General features: G+C 46.0%; 1 protein-coding gene across 2 annotated transcripts in view; it reads left to right on the top strand.

Annotated features, from left to right (window-relative positions):
• Positions 1 to 21899, top strand: part of plxna3 (plexin A3) — a 223737-nt gene that overhangs the window by 79928 nt on the left and 121910 nt on the right. For both annotated transcript variants that reach the window (XM_072681439.1, XM_072681438.1), the window contains exon 4: positions 15250 to 15390. In XM_072681439.1, coding sequence (XP_072537540.1) covers positions 15250 to 15390 — 141 coding nt within the window. The remainder of the gene's footprint in view (positions 1 to 15249; positions 15391 to 21899) is intronic.

Genomic DNA, 21899 nt, shown 5'->3' with positions numbered 1-21899 from the left:
ACAACCAGTAAACAGCAAACCATCTCACAACTTACAGGACCTAAAGGATCGACTGCGGTGATCTTGCGAAGTCCATGTCCCGAAATGTCCCTCAGATCTGTTGTGGCGGCACAAGAGGGACCTACTCAGTATTACACAGGTGGTACTAATGTTGTGGCTGTTCGGTGTATGTGAACACAAGGAACCTGTTAAAATACAGTTTAAAAATACATGTGAATGATGCAGAAAATTAACGTTACTCTTAAAAGTATCCCAGCCGTCCCAGTGGCCGTCCCAGTGGCCGTCCCAGTGGCCGTCCCAGTGGCTAACATAAAGAAAGAACAGGAGGAATGTTGGGACGACAAAAGAGTCTGATGTATGCCGTCTCCATTAAAACGCATTAGAGTTCCATACAGTTGAACGACACAGAGCTCAGACAACAGAGGTATGTTAAAAACTACCCCCCAAGCCTTGCAAATGGAGATGGTCCTGATTGCACAGCGCTCTGGAAGCACGACGCAGTTACTGAGTGACGAAAGCTCTAAAGATACAGCAGGTTCACCAGACCGTGCTGGAATGCTTTATTTTTGGGGCTGTAATTTGGTGCAAACGGATATCCGAAACCCAGCTGAAAACGATAATTGGTAGGTGTTTCCTGATAAAAAAAAACAAAAACACAACATTCCCAATATGCCCAACTTATAATTAGTGCATTGTAAAGTGGTGGCATACTCGAATAGCTCGGAGTAATTGCTGTTTTAGTGGAGCTGGGTGGGTGTGCTTGTGGATTGTGAAGGGCATTAGGGCCAGTGTAGAGGGCAGGGAGAGACTCCCCCAGTGTTTATTGGTGGTTGAACACAGCCTCTTCCACCACACACACACACACACACACACACACACACACACACACACACACTCTGATTTACCTTCTCCATACTAAACCAAACTATTGCTATAGTGCACCATCCAGGAGAGCCTGAGCCAGACAGGGCGAAGGTGTAATGATGTAGCAGGTGGTAAACCAGCAATCTGATGCCTGGTATGTTCCCATTCTTTTACCTGGCCAAGCTCTGAGGAACCTGGTCAGATGTTCAGGTCAAGTCAGGTTCTGGGTAATTATCCAAGCAGGAAAAGTGGACATCACCACGGTCATTTAAATGGTTCAGTATCATGGAGTTGACATGGTTCCATATATACCATAACATTAAAACCACCAGGTCTCCATGGATCTGACCAGAAAGCCTTGATGAGCTGGTCACTGGTTGTCCTTTTCTGTGAGCCCTTTTGTTAGGTACTGACCACTGCATACTGGGATACTGTGTGTGTGTGTGGGGGGGGTGCTCTGACCCAGTCCAGTCTCCTAGCCATCACAGTTGTTGTCCCTCAGATCCTTACACCCCTACATCCAGAACCCATGACCTTCAAGAACTGACCGTTCACTTGCTGCCTAACACGTAGATCCCACGCCTTCCCGAGTGCCACTGGAGCCAGATGATAGTAGTGGTTTTAATGTTATGGCTGATCGGCATCAAAACCCCTTATTTAGGTGTGTAACAATACTGTAAACGAGGTGACTAAACCCGCACAATTCCAGTAACCTGACCCAGGCTTTTAGGAAGGCTTCACCGTGGTCACAGTTCTGTGAAGGACTCACGATCACTCTGGGCAGCGCGAGCCAGCGTTGGGCCGCTGCACAGATTGTTAATTTCCTCCGCGAATGCGTTTCCTTTTAGAACGGTTCCAGCCCCAAATCCCTGGTGCCTCTTAAAACTCCAGTAATATGCTAAAACGTAACACTAGCATGTCTTTTTTTTCCCCCCCATCCCCTCCCCTCCGCAGACGGGTCCCTGTTGCTGTGTGTGTGACTCATATTCACACACTTCATAAATCCCTTTTCCCATGACTCTTAATTCAAAAGAATCCTATTAGCTAGATGTGTGCATTTTAAAAAGCATTAGGCACTCGCTCTGTGCCCCCACATTGTTAAAAGCGGCCCATCTCTCCACACACACACACACACACACACATGCACGTACAAACACCGCAGCGATTAAGGCCCCCTGCATCAGGGGTCGGGTCAGGTCAGAGGTCTCGGAAGCGCTGGGGAAGCTGCTGTCCAAAGCTGCGGCGGAAGAGGTGTCTGCGTTTGGATTGAGATGAAGCAGGTGCTGAAGGTGCGAGTGCTGAGTAAACTCTCTCTCTCTCTCTCGCGCCTCTGGCCTCATCTGAGGAAACAGGATAAGGGGCTTTAATTGAATTTCAGACCCCTTTGTTCCGGTCCTGCGATGCCGAGACCTTGCCCCCCCCCCCCCCCCCCTTTGCTCCTGCTCTCCTAAGAGGATGAATTTGGAGCTGAAGGATTTTGACCTCATTTTCCAGAAAACTGGAGGAGCTTTTATTCCCCCCCTCCTTTCTCGCTCTCTCCATGTTGTCCTGGTGTTTAATGGACAATGTACAATAGACGACCCCCCCCCTTTTTTTTTAAAGCAGCTGAAGGCCATCCCTTGCGAAGACGAGGCACCTGTGAATTCAGGAGATGCTCCTGTGGGGAAAGCAACGCCATAATGTCCCTGATATTCGGCTCTCGGTGAGCCAGAGGGAGAAAATCCTTCCGCCGCTCGCGCCTAATCCTCTGCGCACTGTGGGGCGCAAAGAGTTGCCGAGGGCAACAAGCTATGACAGATCTCTAGCAACGTTCAGGGTTAGTGAAGGCAGCCTGAGCCACTGTGTGTGTGTGTGTGTGCGCACTACACAAACGAGAAGCATCAGCAACAGCCAGAGCAGCATCCCTGACTCCAGCTTTAAGGCCTCGTCCACAGTACAGCCTGATCCAGCTGTTTTATCAGCTCATATATAAGGAAAAGATACCCTGCCGTCCGGACAGTGACGTTAAAGGGGGGGTGGTTCAGCCAAAAAATCGGAAAGGCACAATTACCCGCTTACCCACACCGTGGTCAGTTCACTTGTTGTTTTTGCGCTGGAGCTACGAGGCTAATGTAGCTAATCAGTAATAGATTAGCATGAATTAGCATTGCACAGACTGCGGGTCTGAATCATCACCTTGACTCGAGCTGAGCTGAAGTAGACTTGCGTATGTGCTTTCTGAGCCTGTGTGGCACACTGTTTATCTATCAACCTGGACTATATATATATATATATATACACACACACATACACACTATATGGACAAAAGTATCGGGACACATTTCTGAATCTTTGAATTCAGGTGTTTCGTTCAGTCTCATTGCCACAGGTGTGTACAGTCAAGCCCCTAGCCATGCAGTCTGCCTTACCTCACGTTAGTGAAAGAATGGGTGGGTCTAAAGAGCTCACTGAACTCCAGCGTGGTTCTGGAATAGGAGCCACCGCTGCAACACCAAAAAGTCAGCTGGTGAAATTTCCTCCATCCAATAAAATCCAATAAAAAAAAATAAAAAAAAAGTTTTAAGTATTAGACTTTATTAAACTGTGTTTACTTCAATATTGGACTGTTTTGTTAATAAAATACTTTAGAAATGCAGTTTTAAAAGGAAAATAATCTAAATGATATCAATTATTATATATATTTTAAATATTTGTTATATATGTTTTTAAAAGATTGCCTAGTCCCTAGAGCTTTAAAATACTTAAATATTAGTCTTAAATATTAGACTGTTTTGTAGTTTTTAAAGGAATATAAGATTATTTAATTACATAATTTAACTTGATTATAATTTTTTTAATATAAATTCTAGAATAAATTACATATCAGTGTCCTGCTACAACATTGCATCTTCAAATTTTTTCAAACTTTACAGGAGAAGAATAAAAAAAAAACACTTCTTAGCTTTCAACAGAAAATGCTTTCAATGTGAAAAGATTTTATTATTAAAAGTAATTTTTAAAGGTAAAAACGACAAAATATCAAACTTTTCCCTCGTTAGACGAGGGGCGGGGTTAGAGGAGGGCTGGACAGTATATGAAAACTAGAGAAAAATATGAAACTGAGAAAACTAATTCCATGATTTACGCGAGTGAAGCGGTTGCGAATGAATAAAGTGAGTAAACTGAATAAAATCCTTTAAGTTTCCTTCTCGAAGTTCACGAGTTTTGGCAAGAACACAGTCGTCACACATTGTATCCATTTGTCACCGCTTCTCACACTGACACCATGTAAATTCTTCAGCGTACGTTTCATTATGAGGAGAGCGTAATTAGGCCGCTTTAATTGGATTTAGCGCCGTGTGTGAACTGTTTGATATATATATATATATAATTTTTTTTATAGTGTATTTTAAACGTTCCAGCACTGCTCCTCCGACGTCCATTCCAACATCAATCATTAGATGTGAGAAAAATGAATATTAATAACATATTCAAGCCGTTTCATAATCGCGGGCCAGCGTTGGCCTGAGGACCACACTCTAAGCAGCCCCCCGACTATAGACTTGAGTTGACTTGCCCTGTTTTCACTGCCTGTGTCGTGCCAGGATCTGCAACCTGTCGCATGCATGTGTAGGAGGGGTTAATGGAGTAGTGTGGTGGTAATACTGTCTGTACTCTGTTTGGCTGGGTTTCTGTCATGGCTGTTTTTTTAAGTGTGGGGGGGGGGGGGGGGGGGGTGTATGATTATGCCCTGTTTAATTAACAGGGGGTGTTTGTAACGTATCCTCAATAAAATAACACGCTTTGTGCTGTGATTCATTCTGCTAATCCAATAAAAACATAAGCCTGGGATTCAATTCAAACCCATTTTATAACACGACTACTTATTTACGGCCTCTTTACCGTTATTTCCATACGAATTTTATTTTTTATTTTGTCTTTGGTCATTGTGAGTGTGTGCGTGTGTGTGCGTGTGCGTGCGTGTGCGTGCGTGTGCGTGCGTGTGCGTGCGTGTGCGCGTGTGAGAGAGAGTGTGAGAGTGTGTGTGTGTGAGAGTGTGTGTGTGTGAGAGTGTGTGTGTGTGAGTGTGTGTGCACACGGCCTACATAGAATATCCCAGGAGAGCAGTGCTCAGGTACACGTATAAATACCAGCTGAAATGGGTCTGGACACTCTGAAATATAAAGGAGCTTCAGGACTATTTGTTGCTTTCATAGAGAGCCATGTTCCCAGAGATCTGGGTTTAAAGTTTAAAGCATCTCTGCAAAGTTGTGCCTCTTCATGGAACCAAAAAGTGGTCCTTCTCTCACATCCCTCGAAGAACGTTTACAGTCTGAGGAGCTTCTCAGAAGCTTGTCTTGGTGCCACCAAAATCCAATTGTTATGCTGCTCACCATAAAGAACCATGTTTGTAGAGACGTGGGAGTGTGAAGAGCCGTTTAAGGGTCTAAAGACCCTTCTCCAGATGCAAAGGTTCCTCAGTTGAAAGGTTCTTTACCAGTTTAAAGCATCTCTGCAAACTTGTGCCTCTTTATGGAACCAAAAGTGGTTCTTCCGTCACATCCCTCAAAGAACCCTGTGTTTTATAATGACCCGTCCGTGTCTGTGTGGGTCGCGTTTACAGCCTGAGGGGCTTCTCAGAAGCTTGTCCTCTCCGTTCGTGCTACCATCCATCACTCAGTCACAGACACTTAATAAAATAGGTGCTTCTAAACCAGTTCAGAACCACTTTTGGTTCCTTAAAGAACCATGTTTGTAGAGATGTGGGTGTGAAGAACTGTTCAAAGTACCTTCTCTAGATGTAAGATTCTCCAATTTAAAGGTTCTTCAGTCACACATCTCAAACATGGTTCTTTAAGGAACCACAAGTGGGAACATGTAGGAGCGCTCATGCTGACACGTCCGTGTCTTGATGGGTCACGTTTACAGGGTGATCACAGCCTGATAGTCTTCTCAGAAGCTTGTCTTTTCCAATGGTGCCACCAAAATCCAATTTCCATTCTACTCTCCATCACTCCGTCACTATAGCCTTATTGTATAGCTATCACTCACGCCAGCCCTTCCACCCCCCTCCCTCCTCTCTCGGCTTTTGTTTCATCTCCCCCCTCCGCCTTCATCCGACTGATGAATGGAGCTCTCCTGGAGATAGCCCCATTCAGCCGCCTGGTCGGGGGTCCGGCTATAAAGACAGAACCACACGTCTCCACTCTAATCCCTACAGCAGCCCAGTACGCGCACCTTCACAACCAGTCTCTAATTCATTCATCTGGTCATTACAGTTTTCACCACATCCCCCTCTGCTCTGATCTTCCCTCAGTTTACTGAAGCGCTCGTTTATGTGGTGTCTGAGAGCTAGCCTGGGACAGCGCTGATAACTGTGGATGATGAACTGTGAGAGAAAGCTGTTAGAATATTTCATATCATGCTTGTTTAACCCCCCTCCTCCCCATTCCCACCCCACTCATTCCCACCCCGCCACCAGTTATTCACTTTTTGAGATGTAATGAATCTTACGTTGACCAATAGAAATAATACATAATAATATCTTTTCACATCGACTTCCAGCTTTTTTCTTCATCCTAAAAGCTGTCGTTATTTCGATACAAGGTTTTTGCACGACAGCAATGATGATGCAGGGAACTGTATGTTTGGGTTTTGATAGACTATTTCTTCATGTACATTTACATTTATGTTATTTAGCTGACGCCCTTATCCAGAGCGACTTACAAGGTTACTCGTATTACAGAGGTGGGCCAATGTAGTGTTAGGAGTCTGGCCCAAGGACTCTTATTGGTGTAGTGCAGTATAGTCACCCAGACGGGGAATCGAACCCTGGTCTCCCACGTGGTGTGGTAGCTCACTGGCAGGTAGTGGCCACACCAACCACTATACATGCATGTCCTGTATGTAACTGCTTTCTAATGCTATAATATCAGTATCGTCATTTTTAGAATTAACAACAGTCATATTTATTTCTGCTGAAACTGCTGTTAGAAATCTGTTAAATTACAGCTATTTTAATAATCCCTGGGGTGCCAAAACTTTGTCTTTCCACCAGTCCCCACTCTAATCACTGCACTCTTAAAAATTAAGGTGCTTCAAAGACCTCATTTACACCTGGACACTTCAAATGACCAGTATCTGGACTGTATCCTGATCAGGTTTCAGCCATATGCATTTGCACTGGGTAGTCAAATGCGTCTCCGGTCAGTCAAACTGACATCCAGTCACTGTGTGGGACGGAATATGGCTGTACTGGTGTTTCACGACCAGTCTCATTCAATTATTAATTTATTCATTTTTTATAGTGTATTTTAAACGTTCCAGCACTGCTCCTCTGACGTCCATTCCAACATCAATCATTAGATGTGATGAAAAATGGATATTAATAATATACAGTGCATCCGGAAAGTATTCACAGCGCTTCACTTTTTCCACATTTTGTTAGGTTACAGCCTTATTCCAAATTGTATTAAATTAATCTCTTTCCTCAAAATTCTACACAAAATACCCCATTATGACCATGTGAAAAAAGTTTTCTTGAGAGTTCTGAAAATTTATTAAAATTAAAAAACAAAGAAATCATATTTACATAAGTATTCACAGCCTTTGCTTAATACTTTGTAGAACCACCCTTGGCAGCAACTACAGCCTCAAGTCTTTTTGAATATGATGCCACAAGCTTGGCACACCTCTCTTTAGGCAGTTTTGCCCATTCTTCTTTGCAGTACCTCTGAAGCTCCATCAGGTTGGATGGGAGACGTCTGTGCACAGCCATTTTCAGATCTCTCCAGAGATGTTCAATCGGATTCAAGTCTGGGCTCTGGCTGGGCCACTCCAGGACATTCACAGAGTGGTCCTGAAGCCACTCCTTTGAGATCTTGGCTGTGTGCTTCGGATCGTTGTCCTGCTGAAAAATGAACGGTCGTCCCAGTCTGAGGTCAAGAGCGCTATGGAGTAGGTTTTCATCCAGGATGTCTCTGTACATTGCTGCATTCATCTTTCCCTCTATCCTGACTAGTCTGGCAGTTCCTGCTGCTGAAAAACATCCCCATAGCATGATGCTGCCACCACCATGCTTGACTGTAGGGATGGTATTGGCCTCGTCATGAGCAGTGCCTGGTTTCCTCCAAACATGACGCCTGGCATTCACACCAAAGAGTTCAATCTTTGTCTCATCAGACCAGAGAATTTTGTTTCTCATGGTCTGAGAGTCCTTCAGGTGCCTTTTGGCAAATTCCAGACGGGCTGCCTTGTGCCTTTTACTAAGGAGTGGCTTTCGCCTGGCCACTCTGCCATACAGGCCTGATTGGTGGATTGCTGCAGAGATGGTTGTCCTTCTGCAAGGTTCTCCTCTCTCCACGGAGGAACGCTGGAGCTCTGACAGAGTGACCATCGGGTTCTTGGTCACCTCCCTGACCAAGGCCCTTCTCCCCCGATCGCTCAATTTAGATGGCCGGCCAGCTCTAGGAAGAGTCCTGGTGGTTCCAAACTTCTTCCATTTACGGATGATGGAGGCCACTGTGCTCATTGGGACCTTCAAAGCAGCAGAAATTTTTCTGTATCCTTCCCCAGATTTGTGCCTCGAGACTATTTTGTCTCGGAGGTCTACAGACAATTCCTTTGACTTCATGCTTGGTGTTTGCGCTCTGACATGCAGTCAACTGTGGGACCTTATATAGACAGGTGTGTGCCTTTCCAAATCATGTCCAATCAACTGGATTTACCACAGGGGGACTCCATTTAAGCTGTAGAAACATCTCAAGGATGATCAGTGGAAACAGGATGCACCTGAGCTCAATTTTGAGCTTCATGGCGAAGGCTGTGAATACTTACGTAAATGTGATTTCTTAGTTTTTTATTTTTAATAAATTTTCAGAACTCTCAAGAAAACTTTTTTCACATGGTCATAATGGGGTATTTTGTGTAGAATTTTGAGGAAAGAGATTAATTTAATACAATTTGGAATAAGGCTGTAACCTAACAAAATGTGGAAAAAGTGAAGCGCTGTGAATACTTTCCGGATGCACTGTATTTAGGCTGTTTTGTAATCGTGGGCCAGCGTTGGCCTGAGGACCACACTTTAAGCAGCCCCCCGACTATAAACTTGAGTTGACTTGCCCTGTTTTCACTGCTATTTTAATAATCCCTGGGGTGCCAAAACTTTGTCTTTCCACCGGTCCCCACTCTAATCACTGCACTCTTAAAAATGAAGGTGCTTCAAAGACCCCATTTACACCTGGACACTTCAAATGACCAGTATCTGGACTGTATCCTGATCAGGTTTCAGCCATATGCATTAGCACTGGGTAGTCAAATGCGTCTCTGGTCAGTCTGTGTGGGACGGAATATGGCTGTACTGGTGTTTCACGACCGGTCGCTAATTCACTCATCTGGTTAGAGTGGTTAGTGGCCTGCCTGGTGTGAGCTACCACACTGCCTGAGAGACTGTGGGGGTAGGACTCCTGATCTTTGCGACCGCAAGCAGAGTCCCTGGGCAAGACTCCTAACACTGCTTTGCCCCATGTCTGTAATATGAGTCAGCCCTTACAGTCTTCACATCTCAGGTCTTTAGGACCGTCTCTCAGTTTAGAGGAAGTTACTGAAGTGTCCGTTAATGTGGTGTCTGAAAGCTAGCCTGGGACAGCTCAGATAACTCTGATGATAAACTGTGAGAATGGTCCGTTTGAACCTTTTTATCTCCTGTCTGTTGGACCCCCCCCCCTCCACCACCATTCCCATCCCCGCCACCTAAAAAAGTAAACTTTCCCAAACCAGCTCACCCCAGTCCTTAATATCCAAAAAAAATAAAAGCCCTTATCTCAGTGCGTCATATCCTTTCCTGCTCAATCAGGAAGCTTAGCGGAGCTGAAAACACTGTTCTGCATTTATGTGGAGTACAACTGTACAGGCTTTCATGGCCTCTGCGCCTTTTGTACAAGGAGCGACCAACAAAAACAGAAAGGAAAAGACAGACATCTCTCTGTACTTTGTAAGAGCTTTGAGGGAGAGAGAAAATGAACCCGGCTCCACTTAAAGAACTCCTTTCACTCGGCCCCTTGAATCAGGGCACAGGAGAAGGCTTCAAAATCAATAAGAAACAAGCAACCCGACGAGCGAAAACGGCCCCCTCTCCCTCCATCATCTCCCTTTTCTTCTCCTCTCGCGCTCCCGGTCTCTCGCCTCTCGCACTCCCCTCTCCCTCAGATCGATGAGGGGAAAAATTGGGCTTCCGGACGCTCACGGCGCACCGCCAGCCCCGTACGGTGAGGTAATTAATAGATGGATCGGCTGCCGCTGCCACCGCAGCATCCCTAAAGTGGCGGCAAAGGGGGCGGAGGTAATATTTATCTAAATTCCAATTACCCCAGTGTGAGCTGTTTGATGTTGTGGTGGGGTCAGCTCTCAGCAGGCAGCGGGAGCTCTCTGCATTTCAAACACTCAAGGCTAAGAGACGCAGGGGAGGGGATGTCCCTGCTCCGCGAGCGGTCATATGGACCCCTGGCTGTCTCGGAAGTCACCTGAGGTGAGAGCCGGCATGTGTGCTTCAGCAGGTGTGTGAGCGCCTTGCTGCTGCTGCTGCTGCTACTACTGCTGTTTATCTGGATTTTGGGTTTCAGCTGTAGAAGATCCATCCGTGGTACCATCAGATATCCACTAGTGTTCAAAGGTTTGGACTCTAAAAGTCAATTGGGAAGCAGACAAGTGTATGATCTGAATATTAAGAGTCATTTCACACCCTTATGGATTCCAGAAAGACGGGATGCTTGGATGGTGGGTCCAGCCGAGCCGTATACGGAAGGCCTCTTGATGCAGATCAGCGTTTGACCTCTGGCTGGCCATTCTTGGCTTTGTAGGCCAGCCTCAGGGAACTTTGCATGTGCTTGGCCAGACATAACTCAGACATTACCTGAGAAACACAGCAAAACATCCTGAAGCTGGACTGAAATGACCCGCAAACAGAAACCAACAGAAGTGAGAAACCTGGAAATGTGAATGTGAATAGATGATTGCAGTGTTTAACAGTGCATAAACCTTGTATCTTTATATTTTGCAGATTTTCACTTTGACATGACATGAATCTGACAGTTGTTCTTCACATAAAGTCACAATTTCATAATGAATGGACCAATAGAAATGCTCCAAAATGACTTGTTTTAAAATATTTGGCACCGACTTCCATTAAAAGCTGCCGTTTTGGAGATGCGAGGTTTTTGTTTTGAGTGACAGTGATGATTTAATAATGATAGTTGTAATAAAACACAGAAGAGAATAATAGAAAGAAGGACATCATGGTAAAACGATGAAACACAAGGAACGCACCGAAAGCACAACCATAGACCTCAACCAAAGCCTAGGAGAAAAGAATAGTTGGTAGGTTTGTGGTTGGTCCAGTGGCATGTCGGTCAAACCGACTCTTCCTGTTGAAGTAGGCCATTCTTGACCTTCTGGTAAGCGATAAAACTACTAGACTGTTACGACAAGCAGAAATCTGGCCTGCGAGACTGCTGTCAAACCTGAAGAGCAGAGTCCAGAACCGCGGTCCCACTGCCGTCCATCTAGCGCCTCTGTAATGAACCTGTCTGAACCACAGGATACAAGTGCTGGGCAGTTTAATGAAGGTCAGAATATCCGGAGCTCATAACCAGAGAGGAACAGAGACTTGAGCGCATGCAAATAGTCATTTACCGGATAGACGATAATTAGAAACGTAATTTAGTCAAGGAGTTGGAAACAGTGGAAAGAAAAGGGTAAGCTACAGGAGGAAATACTGCTCGAGTGACCTCACAGACCACAGAGGAAAGTAGGTGGACAGAAGTATTTGGATAAGAAAAAAAGAGTTTATCCTGCTTTTGTTGAAGAAGCTGATCTCAGCTGATCTCAGCTGTTCAGGGAAGAAGTGTTTCTACTAGATTTTTGGAGCATTGCTTTGAGGATTTGATTGCATTTAGAGAGAGACAAGAGCATTAGCAAAAAAAGGACATTGGATGATCACCACCCCACCTCATCCCCAACACGCCCCAAAAGTATTGGATGTTGATCTGCTCCAGAGAGTCCTATTCTATTGGCAGTACCTCTCTACGGGGACTTGACAGGTTGTGTGAAGGGGTGTCCACAAACTTTTGGACATGTAATGTATGCAATAGCTTGAATGAGTTGAGCACCCTGATGGTCCAGAACATTGCAGATTAGGCTTGATCACTGGCATTGACATTGAGTACATTGTGGTTGCCATGTAAGGGTGTGTTGCTAAGCAGTGCATTATTAAGGCAGCTTAGTTTTGAGAACATGGACATTTTAATGTCTCGTACCTTTTTCACAGGTTGTAAAAGAACAGATCCAGTTTTGGAATTGATCAAAGGCATCTCACCAACGTGTGGACCATTGTTTTCAGCATCCATGTCCCCTGCGAGCGAGCGATCGAGCGAGCTGAACCCTGGAAAGTTGACCCGCGTTTCTATAAACAGCGGAAAGGCCTCGAGAAGGCCGGCGGATTTTATTGTGGGCAGAGCGGTCTCTGGCTTCTGTCGGGATGGCAGACTATTTGGTTTAACGGGCCCGCTCTGGAGTGGGACTCCTCAGTGTTTTGACTCGCCCTGAGCGCAGGGCACTCGGTGTCAGGCGCTGGCGTAAGTGCCCGTGGAGACGAGCGCCGTCCCGTTTGTTTTTTTCCCCATAAATGGAAGAGCTTAATGAGTTGAGAGCCGTGCAGGTCACGGTCGATGACCCTTGGAGGACGTTCACTTCTTTGGAATGGTCTTAAACACTCAGTCAGCCCCACCTCCCCCTCCTCCACCACCACCACCACCACCACCCCGTCTCTCACAAGACCCGTGAAAGGTGACGCAGGGCTGTAAGTTTCCTTTACATGGAGCGACGCCTGCCTTTGACGTGCCCTCTGTTGCTAAATAGGCCTTTATGAGTCTTGCACAACTGCAGATACCCCTGTGAAAAGCAGTGCTGTATACAGTGGATTAATTACCCTGCCACAGGTGTGCGACTGCGGGATCCACTTACCGAACCGCTCAATCCCATCATGCTACGGGATGACAGGGGGGTGCAGATGGCGGCTTCTGGAAATAAAGCGATGTGATAAGCCATCACGTCGGGCAACTGTAACCGTGACAGTGCCACTGTGTACAGTATATTAATTACCGAGCCACAGGTGTGCAACTGTGGGATCCGCTTACCGGAATGTTATGGAATGAGGGTGGAGGGTGGAGATGGGCCCAGTTGAAGATGAGGAGTGTTGGTAGTGATGCACGGTCCAATAATATTGTATAAAGGTATGCTGGGGATCAAAAGGTCAACGCTTCAATCCCCTGGACCAGCAAGGCTGAGAGAAGGAGCTGTCCTCTTAATGTTTGATAGCATTGTAAATGTATGCTATCTGTCCAAATGTTTGTGGACACTGCATTCAGATACTTTAAGTATGTGTGAATGCTCACCCACAGCTTTCTAGTCCCTGTCGAGAAGTATTACCAATAGAATAGGACTGTCTGGAGCAGATAAACCATGCTGCCTAATTCCAGGCGTGGGCTAGAGGGGGAATAAAGCCCCCCAGTATCGAACTGTGGAGCAGTGGAAGAACTGTGTTCTCTAAAATGATGGTGGTGGTGGAGCTCCCGCCGAACCTTTTGGGACGAGTTGGGGATAAGGTTAGCTGCTCATCCAACTTCCTGACCTTACTAATGCTCTTGTGGCTGAGTGCAATCAAATCCTCACAGCAATGCTCCGCTATCGAAATCTAGCAGAAAGCCTTCCCTAGACAGTCGAGACAGTTACTCCAACACAAGCAGGATTTTGTTGACTTCGGAAGAACCGATGAATGAGCAGGTGTCTCAATACTTTTGTCCGCACAAATGGCTCTGGTTCATGCGGTATGGAATATCACCAGAATACATTACGATGGTCTCCAGCATTCCAGAATCGATGCCGCTGAACTGCTCCGACGTGTCCCGGAGCACCGCCGCGCTTTCACGCCCTTGCGACTGCCAACGGCTGCCAGGCGCGACACTACAGCTGGTGGCGCATGCATTGACGAACCGCGGCTCGAGTCCGTCAGATTCCGGAACCTTCTGTCCCGCTGCTGGTTGACTCATGCGCTCCGGCTTGGCCGGCGACTTGTGACACCCAATATGGCGGCCTTGGACTAATTGATGCCACCTTGTCAACACTAATTACTGCGAGCGCGGCTACGAGGAGGCAGCTAATTAACAGACTAACGATGTTTGTCACTTCGGGCCGACCCAGATATTTAGGAGAAGGCCTGAGCCCGTTGCATCTGCTCCGCTTCTCCTCTCCTTCGCCTCTCGCGTCTAGCTACCGCCCCTTCCCTTTCCGTCTTTGTCTCCATTTCAGCGTTAATGCGCTTTGCTCGGGCTCTCACCGCCGCCTCGCTCACTTTTCCAGCACCGCTGATGAGGACGGAGGCGCGGGCTGCTGCCTGTTTGTCTGTTTGTGAGGGGAGGGAAAATAGGTGAGCTAGCTGAGGTTGTCAGAAGCACTCCGCAGCTTCCACTCCACTGTCTCTCTCTCTCTCGCGCTCTTTCTCGCTTGCGCTGTCTTTTTTTTTTCCTTTCTTTCTTTATTTTTTTTAACTCCATCACTTCAAAGATATTTTGGATTTGACATTTTTAGAACTCCTTTTTAGCGAGCATGCTCACTACTCTAATTATCAGCACGAGGAAACAAAGGAGCTGCTAATGATGAAGCAGCGGGGGTTTGTTAGTGCCAACGTGTGTGTGTGTGTGTGTGTGTGTGTGTGTGTGTGTGTGCTGGTGTGTGTTACATGCCTGTACTCGTGCATATCTCTGCATGTCGCTGTCACGCAAAAACAAGAACCTTGTATCTCCAAAATGGGGGGGGGGGGGGGGGGGGGGAGGAAAAAACCTTCTACACTTTCAATGGAAGTCAATGGAACGAGTCATTTTGGAGCATTTCTATTGGTCGGTTGATTGTGCAATTTAGGCACAACGTGAAGAACGACTCCCCGATTCACATAAAGTCAGAAACATTAAAATTAAAGATACAAAGCGTGCATCCAAAAGTGGATACAGTGTCGTAAAAAATGTTGTATTTAAATTTTTCTGTTAAATCTGAAGCAGTAGACAGAGTTCCTGCCGTCTCTGCGTGTGTCTTGCAGTCGCAAGCACATCCAGAGCTCTGTTTCTGGGTCAGCTGAAGCTCTCAGAACTTCTGAGACGAATGAGCAAATTAGACTGCAGCAGAACATCACGTCTGTCAGGAAAGCTGTGAGAAAAAACCAAGCAGTGAGAACTCGTCTTACACCCAGACCCATCATCACCCCCCCCCCCCCTCCCCAACCCCCCCTCCACCCCCCTAAGCTAGACCTTCCGACCTCCAGCTAAATCCAGCTAAAATTTCCTCCTTTTCTTTCCTCAGATCCGAGTGGACGGCATTCCTCCGCCTTCCCAGAACGCACTGCTGTACGAGACGGTCACGGTTGCGGAGGGGAACCCCATCCTGCGTGACATGGTGTTCAGCCCTGATTACCAGTACATCTACCTGCTGAGCGATAAACAGGTAACATCTGCTTGGAATGTGCACTGTTATTTAAAGGCTGTCCAGCCAAGATGTCCAGCAGTGGACAGTACAGCTTGTGCAAAATGCAGCAGCTTGAATTAGAGAGAGAGAGAGAGAGAGAGAGAGAGAGAGAGAGAGAGAGAGAGAGAGAGAGAGAGAGAGAATGAACGAACCTGTATATTTTGAGCTTCCAGAACACCTGTGCACCTCCCTGTCTGATTGGCTGTTCATGTCCAGCACTTGGACCTGCAGATTCTGGCCTTCTGCAGATTCCCTATGGAAAATAGAGAAAATGGGCCACATTCTGTTACTCTGCTTCTAAACTAGGACCCCAATCCCCCCCCCAGCTGAACACGTTTGGAGGAGAACCCTAACTACCAGTTCTGGTACATCAGCTAACAGATGCCCGCACTGGCTAGCATCACATTGAGTAATTAGGGGAAGCGTGAGGCCCAGCGTGAGGCCCACCCATCATAAGCAATGTCTGGGACTCCTGGCCACAGATGGCTGTCAATCCCATCCCGATATCATCCTCATAATAGTTCTGGCGCTAAGGGTGTTTACCTTGCTTGGTCCGGACCTTCTGTCTTTTCACTTTGGTCCGAACCAAAGTAGCAGGCGTGAGAGAGTGTCAGGACCAAAGTACCAAAAGAGATGTTCTCGGGCCGGATCGGCAGAACCACGGTTGGGTTTGTTTGCAGTGTAAAATTTTTTTAAAAAAAAATAAAAAAATAGGTTGTAATGGTTCAGACTTTCAAAACACATTTTGGCCAAAGGTTTGTGGACACAGTTCTATTAGCCGAATGTGTTAGATGAGGTTTTGGGCCAACACTTTTTTGGCGAAAAGTTTGTGGACACAGTCAAGTCAGATTTATTTGTATAGCTTTCTACAACTGTTGTCGTCACAAAGCAGCTTTACATAATTAGTAATTAGTAAAAGACAGAGACAAAGAAGAAACAACGTAAAACATGAAGGATCAAAGACCCCCAGTGAGCAGCCAATGGCGACAGTGGCAAGGAAAAACTCCCTCAAAGCTGGAGGAAGAAACCTTGGGAGGAACCAAGACTCACAAGGGGGACCCGACCCGTCCTCCCCTGGTCAGAACTATTTAAACATTAATGATAAAAATGACCAAACCAGATACAGCAGATAGTTAATAGTGGTGATATTAATAGTGGCAGATAGTTACGAGTCCATTTAGGTTTTAACATGGTCATTAGACAGGTAGCAGTGGTAGGAGGGTGTGCCGCTGGTCTGATATGGGTGGTGGTGGGTGGGGGGTCTGATGGTCGGATTGGATGAGCTTTTGGAGCAAATAAATGTTGTCACCCCACATTTTACCACACACTTATGCCTTAGCAGTGCCTTAGCTATGCCTTTGCTACCAACACCCATACCATAGCAACACCATAGCAACCACCTTGGATACCTAGTCTTTGTTTCCTTCAGGAAATGCACTTTTCTAGTTAATATTATGATTATTATTATTATGAACTATGAAATCCTGATGGAGTTGTTGATTCTAAACATTAATTTACTAAAAAATTTAAGTTAAAATGTTGTATCTTTTTCACGTTTGGCAAAAATGTAATAAATTAAATGCAAAAATTGTTAATTCTAACTGTAATTAATTCTAATTCATTATAATTGTACAGAAGTGCTCTTTAATGCTAATTACAGTACACTGCTGTAGATGCTGGAGCAATATAGCTTGTATTGCTTAGTTAGTCGTCCAATTTAATAGCAAATTGCATGTCAGAGTAATCAATTAGGCCATGTAGAAAAGTGCTCCTTAATAAAGGCTGCAGTGCACTGCTGCAGATGCTGGAGGTGCATAGCCTGCATTGCTCTGTTAGTCGTCCCGTCTGAACGTATAGCAGAGGGACGCTGACAGCTGTGAACTGCTGCAGTAAGTAGCTTTAAGGCCTGACTGGCTCCTGCAGCCACAGATGCTTCACAAGCACGGCTCTATTGTTTTGGACGTTGTGTTCGTGGCTGATTTACGCTCCTGCCATTTGCCTTTAATTTATACCAGAGCCATTTGTAACGGGTGTGAAGACATTTGCTCTGTGCCGACGGAGACTTCTTGTGGAAGAAGAAAGAGCCGTTTGTCAGGCAGAGCGGTGCTCGGGCCGAGCCCTTCTTCAACCCCCCCCCACACACACACGTCAACGCTGCGCTTTGTTTTAGGAACCAGAACCGGAATCTCAGATATGTTGTTTTAACATCTGCGCCACAGGAAGACGGAATATGAACCACTGGCTGATGTGTGTGAATGGAAGCCCCAGCTGGTGGTCTTAATAAGACGCATCTCCATCCAGAGGCTGGCGTGGCAGCAGCCTCTCTACATGCTCTCCATTGTACAGCCAGGGGGGTTGGAGAGAGGGGAAGGTTACGGAGAAGTTCCTCCGCAGCTGAGAAAGACACTTAACACAGTACAGCTGCAGAAAGAATGACGCCCTATTTCTCTCTCTCTCTCTCTCTCTCTCTCTCTCTCGCGCGCCCGGGCTTTCGCGCTCTCTCTTTCTCAGTCTCTTTTTCTTCTCCGCTATTCTTCCTACTTCTCTTCAAAACCTTTCCTCTCAGTGTAGCTTGTAGCATCGGCGGAACGCAGAGATGAGCTGAAATTGCTCTCATTGTATAGGTTTCTGAAAGGGCAAGTGTGTGTGTGTGTGTGTGTGTGTGTGTGTGTGTGTGTGTGTGTGTGTGTTTTTCCCACTATTCTAAGAGAGAAGTGTGTCCTCCGTGCTCTCTCGCTGAATAGAGGAGCGAAGGCTCCTAGAGAAAGCCCGGCTCAGCCTCCACCTCTGCCAGAGCACAAGCCTTCAGCAGGGACGACATTTAGAGATTATTGTCAATGAGCTCGAGCGCTAAACCCGCTAATGTCTGCCCCTGGCGTCGCAGCTGCGCAGGCAGACACGGCCATAAAGAGAGCAGTGTTCACTTAACCAGGATTTACACCGAAGATCGCACAGCTTGACTGTTAGATGTCGTGACCTTGTGTAATATGCACTATATGGACAATAGTATTGGGACACTTATACTTTGCTCCTACTTTTTGAGCTCTGCTGCAGTTATTGAGCTGCAGTTATAGTGGCTGAGCTGCTCTCTGTGAGCTGTTCCTCCTAAACTCTTCCACTGTTCAATAATAATACCACTCACAGCTGATGGAGGAAGATCTAGGAGGGAGGAAACTTCACCAGCTCACTTGCTGCTGTTGTTGGTGCAGCGATGTCTCCTATTACATACAGAACCACGCTGGAGTTCAGTGAGCTCTTTAGAACCTCCCAGTCTTTCACTAATGAGTGGAAATGCAGACTGCAGGGCTAGGGGCTTGATACTTATGCACCTGAAGCAATGAGAATGAATGAAGCATCTAAATTCAGTAATTAAAAGGGGTGTCCCAATATTTTTGTCCATGTAGCGTATGCATTATGTTTCCGGAAAGGGAAAGGAAAGCACACTGGGATTCAGTACAGTGGAATTCAGCCTCTTCATTTAACCCATGCATGGCAGTGAACACAAACCCGGGCCACCTCAGTGCCCAGGGAGCAGTTGAAGGATAGGTTGAGGGTTTGCTCAGTGGCACCTCAGCCATAAAAGTTGTGAGTGAAGGATAAGCACTGTTCCTTAACTCCTCCCACTTCCACTTTGTCAGTCCACGGGATCGAACCAGGGACCACCCATGGTCTGCCACCATTGCCCCCGAAATAAACATGCTACAGTGACCTGCACAATTGCAGTGTCCGAATCCGCCAGCCTTTTGTTTGAGTATTTATCTCCTCCTGGATATCATATCATATCATCAGATCATATTTTTACTAATGTGAGACGCAAAATCTTGCGGCTTGTGCTCCGACATTCTTTGCGGTTCTGCAATTCATGTTCAGTCCAAAAAGTACAAGATAATGAACCCCACTGAATGAACTGTTACAGAGTCGGGCCTTCTCATCCAGCGTCAGTGCCTGACCTCACAAATGTTTTGGCTGAATCTGCACAAATTCCTACACACTCTCCAAAATCTTGTGGTGAGCATCCCTAGAACACAGGAGCTGCTATTGCTCAAAACAAGGAGTGAGGACTCCATATTAGAGCTCATATTAGAGTGATGGTCAGGTTTTGTCCCACTTTTGGCCTGAGTACTGTAACAGCTGCCCTTCTCCCGCAACCTAGGACTTCCAAAAATCCACACTCATTCCCAATGATCTAGTACAGTACTATCCACACTTATCCCCTTGACCTAGTACGGTACTACCCACAATCATCCACAATGATCTAGTACAGTATTATCCACACTCACCCCTGTGACCTAGGGCAGTGAAACTCTCACCTATCCCTCTGACCAGGTACTCCTAAATAATCCCACTTATCCCACTGACATAGTACTCTTAAATAATCAGACTCAACCCTATGACTTAGTACTGTAGTAAGTGTTCTACATCCCAGTGTCCTACATAGTACTGTAGTACCTACAGTTATTTCTGTTCCGCTCATCCTTGTTACAAAGTCATTCAAAATAATCACACATCACTATAAGCTAGTGTTCCAAAGTAACCACATTCATCCCATAACCCAGTATTCCCGCATAATCACACTCATCCCCAAACCTAGTGTTCCCAAATAACCACACTCATCTATAAGACCTAGTGTTCCCAAATAGCCACACTCATCCCTAGTGTTCCCAAATAGCCACACTCATCCCTAGTGTTCCCAAATAGCCACACTCATCCCTAGTGTTCTCAAATAGCCACACTCATCCCTAGTGTTCTCAAATAGCCACACTCATCCCTAGTGTTCTCAAATAGCCACACTCATCCCTAGTGTTCTCAAATAGCCACACTCATCCCTAGTGTTCTCAAATAACCACACTCATCCTTAGTGTTCCCAAATAACCACACTCATCCTTAGTGTTCCCAAATAACCACACTCATCCTTAGTGTTCCCAAATAACCACACTCATCCTTAGTGTTCCCAAATAACCACACTCATCCCTAGTGTTCCAAATGTCCACACTCATCCCTAGTGTTCTCAAATGTCCACACTCATCCCTAGTGTTCTCAAATGTCCACACTCATCCCTAGTGTTCTCAAATGTCCACACTCATCCCTAGTGTTCTCAAATGTCCACACTCATCCCTAGTGTTCTCAAATGTCCACACTCATCCCTAGTGTTCTCAAATGTCCACACTCATCCCTAGTGTTCTCAAATGTCCACACTCATCCCTAGTGTTCTCAAATGTCCACACTCATCCCTAGTGTTCTCAAATGTCCACACTCATCCGAAGACCTAGTGTTCTCAAATAACCACACTCATCTCTAGGACCTAGCGTTCTCAAATAACAACTCATCTCTATGACCCTTTACTCCCGACAAACCACTCTCATCTCTATGACCTAACACGAGAATAAAGGCTGGAGACTCTCTGTCTAGCGGCACAATAGACAGAAGGCAGGAGGGGAGGACATTTCAGCCCTGTGAACTGCTCCCTTTTGGGGGATCCCTAACCGCCGCTACTGTAATACTGTAAGCGCCAGACTGGAAGAGGAAGAATAGCTCCTCTCTTCCTCGCTCTCTCGCTCCGACAATGGAGTCGCTCATGCGGAAAAGCTCCCCCAGCGAGCAGCACATATTGATATTTGCGTGAAAGGCTGACGGGGATGCGCTCCGTGTTAAAGTGGGCATCGAGCGGCCTGGGATTGATCGTTCAGGGTCCTGTGCTGATTAAAAGCTTTCCTTATGTTCGGATCATAATCGTCCTCTTGAATTAAAACCGTCAGCCGTGGCCATGCCTCGATTCAGGTTTTCATTGGCATGGTTTCCTCTTTTGTGACGGACAGCTTGTGTTAAGTGACCTTGTCCCCCTCTCCTGTGTCTGAGGATGTGATGGTGTTTGATATCTGGGGGGAAAAAAAGAGCACACAGTCACTTAAACGGGCTCTACGTTCCAAATGATTTCTTTTCATACCTATAATTCCTGTTTGCTGCCAAAGGCTGCTAGTAAATGAGACAAGAGGTCCATTTTACACTCTCCTAAACTGTAATTGTGGAAACGATTTCTCCCCCTTGAGCTCCATGCTCAGTCAGATGCGTCGCAGCAGATGTATGGTGTGCTGTTATCCCGTATTACCACTTTCCCACTGGGGATTGGCATGAAATATGGAATTTTTGCTGTATTTAACTTTTTGAGATATGGTGAATCTGCACGTTGCTCTTTACGGTGTGTCAAAATGTCATGACGATTGGACCAATAGAAATGCTCCAAAATGACTTTAAATAAGATCTTTTTATATTGACTTCTATTGAAAGTTAAGAAGGTTTTTTCCTTCTCATGGAAAGTTTACTTTTTAGAAATTGCTTCACAGCAACTCTACATTTGTACACACTTGTGTGTTTTTACGTGGTGTCATATTTACCATGAAATCATAATGTGAAGATGTCCATCCATCCATCACATTTCTCCAAATAAAATCAGTTATTGGTATCAATATCAGCCACAACATGATTGGCTA

Source organism: Salminus brasiliensis, chromosome 6, assembly GCF_030463535.1.
Source record: "Salminus brasiliensis chromosome 6, fSalBra1.hap2, whole genome shotgun sequence".
Taxonomy (NCBI): domain Eukaryota; kingdom Metazoa; phylum Chordata; class Actinopteri; order Characiformes; family Bryconidae; genus Salminus; species Salminus brasiliensis.
The sequence above is the reverse complement of the archived record's forward strand: the minus strand, read 5'-3'. Positions and strand labels throughout refer to the sequence as shown.